This window comes from Protopterus annectens, chromosome 1.part2, assembly GCF_019279795.1.
Source record: "Protopterus annectens isolate FY-2018-M chromosome 1.part2, PAN1.0, whole genome shotgun sequence".
In the NCBI taxonomy this organism is placed as follows: domain Eukaryota; kingdom Metazoa; phylum Chordata; order Ceratodontiformes; family Protopteridae; genus Protopterus; species Protopterus annectens.
In genome coordinates this window covers 1149868155-1149875184 of record NC_056727.1, presented here as the reverse complement: position 1 = coordinate 1149875184, position 7030 = coordinate 1149868155, and the positions used below count along the sequence as shown (strand labels likewise).

The following is a 7030-nucleotide window of genomic DNA, read 5'->3' as shown; positions in this document are numbered from 1 at the left end:
TAACTACACTTCCATCATTGATTTGGATTATATATGCTCAGTTCTGTGGACAAGGTAATAGTCAGATCCTGTTGGCTGCCATCTCTTTTCCCCATTTAACTTGAGGTGTACTGTCTGACCTGGATTTATGTCAGGCAAGGAACAAACTGAATGCCTTCTGTCATAAAAGTATTTGTAGGCAGAAATGGCATTTTTATCATTTTGTTCTACAGCTTCATACAGAATGGTCTTAGACATCAACTTTCTATTAAACATTGTGATAATAGTTTGGATCTGGCAGCCCAACATTAGTTGTGCTGGACTCATTCTGTTGCACTGTGTGTTATTGGTCTTAAGATATTAAAGCTAGCTATGGAGCTGACCGAATAAAAGTGTTCATAGCTGTTTAGACTGCTCTTTCAACAGCACACTTTGGTTGCAGATAATTAGGACCTGATGTTATAAACTGTTTAAATTCTGAGAACATTGACTGCTGTAGTATACCTAGGATGGGGTAAAGGGGCAACCACCATGGAAACAAAGTGATAGGGGGTGCCATTGGCAGATTCCAATCAGTCTTCAGTACTTTTCCAGTATTTAAATGCGGATATTGCATTTGCATTCCGAACTGAAGTGCTTTAGTGCTCCATGTGTGGCACAAACTGTAGTATACTGCTTGCTACATTTGTTATAGTTTAAAAGAAGAGGACTGCAAAGATTTTTATCAGAACTGAAGCACTTCAGCACTCCATTGACTCGGCTGCTTGTTACAAATATAGCAGGCAGTTACTAGGGCAGAATACCTGTGTGTGTGTGTGTGCGTGTGTGTGCGTGTGTGTGTGTGTGTGTGTGTGTGTGTGTGTGTGTGTGTGTGTGTGCATGTGTGTGTGTGAATGTGTGTGGAAAGTGCAGATCAGAAGAAACTACCAGGTGTCTGAATAGCTCACTGCACCGCTGACTGAGTTCTGTTGCCAGTGGCAACCTTAATAATCATCCTCTATCTGTAAAACATTGTCTTAAACTCAGATATGACTTTTAGATTCACAATTGTTGCCAGATTTTCTGTTTCAATGTCTATTAGGTAATAGTTCACTACTATGAGATAATTTTTCCCATTGTCTTCATACACATCTTTTGCAATTCTTTGCCATGGCCCTTTTGTCACTAGAATCACAATCAGAGATTCTGTTCTCTGAGTAGGTCTATGTTCATTCCAGAACTGACTCTTAGATACAAGCTTGTCTATTTCAGCAATGATATATGAACACCGTACAGACATTTATCCCCACCCTCATTTTCTCTCTCTCTGCACTTTGTCAAGCCTTGATGCCATTCATTTATTTGTCTCAAAACACCTCTGCTCTTTGTAAAGCTGGCTCTCATTCTTTGACAGCTGAATACTCACAAGAGGTATTTATACAGTGAATGAGTTATCTGTGTCCATTTACTTGGCCATCCATCATGAACATAATTAATTGTTGTCTGATCAGCAGATGTGTGGCTTGGTTACTGCTCTAGGGATTTTCATCCTAATGGAAGTTACAGGTCTGCTAGACTTTATGGCTTTCACATATACACTCACAACTTCTTCAGTCTCTGACTGGACAATCTTAGCCACTAGAATTTTGGACAGAGTATTTGCCATCATCAGTTATTTTTTTGGGTCATAGACTGCTCATACATTGAATCATCTGAGCCTCATTAACAGCTACTTACATCAGGGAGGAACATTATCTAAGTCATGCAAATTTATTACATTAGTCATACTAACAGTTTGTGATGTATTGACACCATGAAACTGTACAGACCCAGCAAGTAATATGAATATAAGCAACATTAAGAGCACTCATATGCCCATACTCCTACAAAACATTATTTTCCTTTTGAGAATATCTTCTTTCAAACCCTGTTAAATTTGTGGAAGAAAAACCTACATGCTTCAGCTTGTCATCATCCTGTTGCAACAGAACATGTCTGTCACCATTGCTGCTGAAGCATATACTCATCACAATAGGCACCGTGACATTGAAGCAAACAAGTACTGCTGTAGAAATTAACATTTGTGTGACCTTTTAGAAAACTTGCTCTTCGGTATCACTATATGTCCATGCTACACCATCACCCATGTTTATACTACATCATCATTCTGTATCCATGCTAAGCCATCAATCTATGTCCATACTATGTCATTACCCCACATCAATGCTACATCATCACCTCATGTCCATACTACTTCACTATCCCATGGCCATATTATATCATCATCCCATGTCCATACTACATCATCACCCCATGTCCATGCTACATCATCACCCTATATCCACACTACATCATTACCACATATCCATGCTGCATCACCTCATGTCCATGCCACATCATCACCCCATGATCTTGCTACCTCATCGCTCTGTGTCTATGCTACATCATCACCTCATGTCCACACTACCTCATCAGCCCATGTCCATGCTACATCCTCAATCTATGTTCATGCTACGTCATCAGCCATGTCCATACTACATCATCACCCCATGTCCATGCTACATTATCACCCCATACTACATCATCACTCCATATCCATGCTACATCATCACCCCATGTCCATGCTACATCATTACACCATATCCATGTTACATCATCATCCCATGTCCATACTACATCATCACCCCATGTCTATGCTACATCATCACCCTATGTCCATGCTACATCATCACCCCATGTCCTCTCTACATTACCTCATGTCCATGCTACATCTTCACCTCATGTCCATGCTACATCACCATTACCCCCATGTCCACACTACATCACCCCATGTCCATGCTGCATCAACAACTCATGTCCATTCTGCATCATCATCCCATGTCCATGCTACATCATCACCCCATGTCCATACCACATCATCCCATGTCCATACTACATCACCTCATGTCCATGCTACATCATCACTCCATGTTCATCCTATATCATCATCCCATGTCCATACTACATCATCACCCCATACTACATCATCACACCATATCCATGCTACATCATCACATCATATCCATGTTATATCATCACCTCATGTCCATGCTACATCATCACCCCATGTCCATGCTACATCACCCTATACTACATCATCACACCATATCCACGCTACATCATCACATCATATTCATATTACATCATCACCTCATGTCCATGCTACATCATCATCCCATGTTTATGCTACATCATCATCCCATGTCCATGCCACACCATCACCTCATGTCCATGCTGCATCATCTCATATCCCTGCTACATCGTCACCTCCTATCCATGCTACATCACTCCATGTCCATACTACATCATCACCCCAAGTCCACACATCATCACCCCATGTCCATTCTACAGCATTATCCCATATCCATACTACATCACCCCTTGTCCATGCTACATCATCACCCATGTCTATGCTACATCATCATCTCATGTCCACGTGACATCATCACCCATGTCCATGCTATGACCCTTGTCCATGCTATGTCATTAACCATGTTCATGGTACATCATCACCCATATCCATGCCACATCATCACTTCTTGTCCATAATACATTATCACCCATGTCCATGCTACTTCATCACCTGTGTCCATGCTACATCATCATCCTATGTCCAAGTTACATTATCATCACATGTCTATCCCAAATCTCTTTTTGGGATTTCTTAGAGACCTAAACCTATATTATCACATCTACAAGACCAGATGGCATGACAGAGACCTAACCCAGCATATTCCCCATTTTTGGAATAGGCTACTCCTAACTATTAAGCAGAGTAATTTCCCAGTCTGGATAACAGGATAAGTGATCAAAACTTTTCACTGGGGAGATGTAGAGAAGGTCTACTTTATGGCAGACGTTATTAGTCTTCCACCAGTAATGGATAATATAGTAGAGCTTTTCAATGATCTCCTTGGCTGCATGCTTAGTAAGAATGTATTACACTGTGAAAACAGATAGAAACATCAGCTGCTTTTTCACCAACAAAAACTTCAAGAAGAAATGTCCCTTTCTATTTCCTCATCTTAAATATATTAGCATTATATGTATTAAAACCCTGGCATATAAACATAAATGTAAAAGAATACCTGAAATATAAAATCAGAAAAATAGGACTAAATAAGTTCACATTTCATTTTACATGCATGAAAGAATTCGGAACACAGGAACATAGTAACAATACTAGGAACATAACAGGCTTAACCAGATACACCTTTAAGCAGACACAGTTAAAAGGTTTTGCCATCCTTTACAAATACTTTATAGTGCCCACCTCCCAAATCAAGCAGGGCTGTGTATGTTAACCCTGGTGTAAATTTATGTTTACCCATCCAGTCATTAAGACAAGCCACACTTTGACCTGCAATGGTACTCATTCTATAGGCTTGGAATATATAGAAATAGGAACCTCTTTCTCCATCCATACTTGTTTATTTGTTGGTGTAAATTTAGATCCATAGCACAGGTATTTGTAGAGCCACTGGTTTTACAAAGAAATAGGAGGTGAAACAGGATTGGATCTTTCATGGAACCAAAAGTGAGAAACAGGTCACCTCAGAGCTGTCATAGCACTGATCATAAGGAGAGTTAAATGACAAATTCTTCCACAACACCATTTGTACTTCATACCGTTCAGGTTTTCCTGATCCTGTCCCAGGTAAGCAATGTTAACTCTCTGAATGTTATCTTTGTCATCAGTAGGCAACAGAAATGCTATGAGACAGCAAGCACATGCGGTGAAATAATTATAATTATATTATTCTTTGTGTGCCTGGCATGCTACAGACAAACATATAAAAATGACATCCGCAGGCTACCATCTTCTTTCACATTATTTGCCAAATCTTTAAAAGTAAATCTTCAAAAGTGACTGAACTCTCTGCTCCAAGTGTTTTTACTGCCATAAAAGCCTAGTTGACATACAGTAACTGAAAGAGATTGAGTGACCAAGTCAGCTAGACATAGAACTTTGGCCTGGTCATAAATGATCGCTAACAGGGGTGGCTTGTGTTATAAAAGTAAATAAAAATAAACAAAAAAGAAAAGAAAAGAACAAAATAAATGCAAACATAAGTCATCACACTTGGGTTATCTGCCTGCAGGTAGCCCTCAGTCGGCCCGAATACCAGAGACTTAGTATTTGTGCATTGATTGCTGTCACTCCAGGACTGTCTTCAGGTCATCAGAGATATAAAAATAGGTAGCAGATGTCACTACATCAGTCTTTCTTGCTGAGGATCCCATAGCAGAAGCAGTTCGCATGAGTGCCGGTCGGCCACTACCTGAGTTTTTCGTTTATGAATTGAATCATCCTGAAGTCTTCTAAAGCTAAGTACCCTGTTGATCTTCCTTTTTTCTTGCTCTAACCGATGTCAGAAAAAGTTAACAATTGTCTTGCCTGTGGAAAGCAAATACCACACTGAGATTTTCATTCTTATTGCATCACCTGTTTAGGCCCAGACCACAATGTACCTCACTGTCAGTTTTGTGCCTTGTTCGACATCTGAACCATCCATCGTTGGGCACTTTTTTTCACTAAATACTTTCGTTCTCGATCTCCGTATTCTGAAATGGCTTCGGTAAGCCATCTGAATACCGATATTCTGAACAAAATGTAAGGATAAAGACAGAGACAGACCACATAGGTCCAAAGCTGCCGACGACGCTTCCATTCAGCTAGTCGCCAGTTCACCGGTACTCAGTGAGGTGCTTTCGCAGCCCCTGATGCCCGCTTCAATGGATTCACAGGCCTCTACCGAGACACGTTCAGAGTCCGGTATGCCACGAGACTCTTCTTCAGCTGTGGAAGCTGTGGATGCCTCTACCTTGGATGGGTCTGGAGCCGCTGAGCAGGCACTAGCTTCTGAGGAAGTACTTTGCATTACCGATGTTCGACACAAACTGATGACTTCTTTCACATCTTCAGTTCTGTCTAAAACTAATGAGTTTCTAAGGCCAGGAGTACCCGCTATGCCTAGAAAACTGAAGACTCAAGCGCATGCACCTGCTCCCTTGCCACAACATCAAATGCTTAAAATGGCAGAAGACCTTATTATACTGACTAGGGGAAGCCAGCCTTCCCCTGCTAAGAGGAAAAGAGACCAGTCCACAGCAGTCTCAAAAGACCAAGAGTCCGATGACTCTGAGGCATCTGATTATGAAGACATACCCTTATCTGCTTATGAGGATTCAAATGCAGAGGAATCCATTCTCTCTGCCTCTCCTCCAGAGGACTTTTCATTTGGTGAGACCCTACATACTTTAAGAGAGCATTTCCATTGGGAATGCCAAGACTATCCTCAATCCCAAAAGAGACTCAGAGAATTTCTAGATTTGCCACAACATAGGCCTTTAGCAATACTCCCAGTCCTGGATGTTGTGGATGATGTCTTTATGGAATCCAGTTTAACTCCTGATACTTTACCCCCTGCTCCTAGGAAACCAGACAGGTACTACAGAGTACCTGACGCTCACAAATTCCTTTTTTAAAATCCTATTGCTGACCCAGAGGTCATCTCCCAGGGGCCTAAAGGTATCTATGTAACTACAGCTAAGAATCCCACCCCTTCAGACAGGGATTCCAGAGCTTTGGACAGATGGGGTAAGAAAGTATATGCCTCTGCAGCTCTCGCCATTAGGGCTTTGAATTGTCAATTTCACATGCTGACGTACCAACAACATATTACGGAACTTATTAAGCAAAAAATAGCTACCTTTACAGACTGTGCAAGCCAAGTCAGCAAGCATACATTGCAGTGTGGTTTTGACACCCTAGAAGCTTCTTGCAGGGCAGCAGTCACTAGTTTTGTACTGAGAAAGCATGCCTGGCTCAAAGTTACGAGATACTCCGTTGAACAAGGACAATCTGTTTGGCACCAAAGCAGAAGAGGTTCTATAAAAAAAGATGGAAGAAAAAGCTAAATCTATGCAGACAAAGAATATTTGCAAGTACAGCCTTCTAGATTCAGTAGGCATTGCCCATCGAAACACTGGTTCTTTCTAGCCACCTCAAGGCCATTTTAAACTAAACCCA

The 7030-nt window shown here is 41.1% G+C and overlaps 1 protein-coding gene across 1 annotated transcript; it reads left to right on the top strand.

Annotated features, from left to right (window-relative positions):
• The first annotated feature begins 2162 nt into the window (after positions 1-2162).
• On the top strand, positions 2163-3437 carry LOC122792432 (histidine-rich glycoprotein-like). The gene has a single exon (XM_044060222.1). It carries the CDS (start codon positions 2163-2165, stop codon positions 3435-3437), a length of 1275 nt encoding a protein of 424 aa, XP_043916157.1.
• The last annotated feature ends 3593 nt before the right edge of the window (positions 3438-7030 follow it).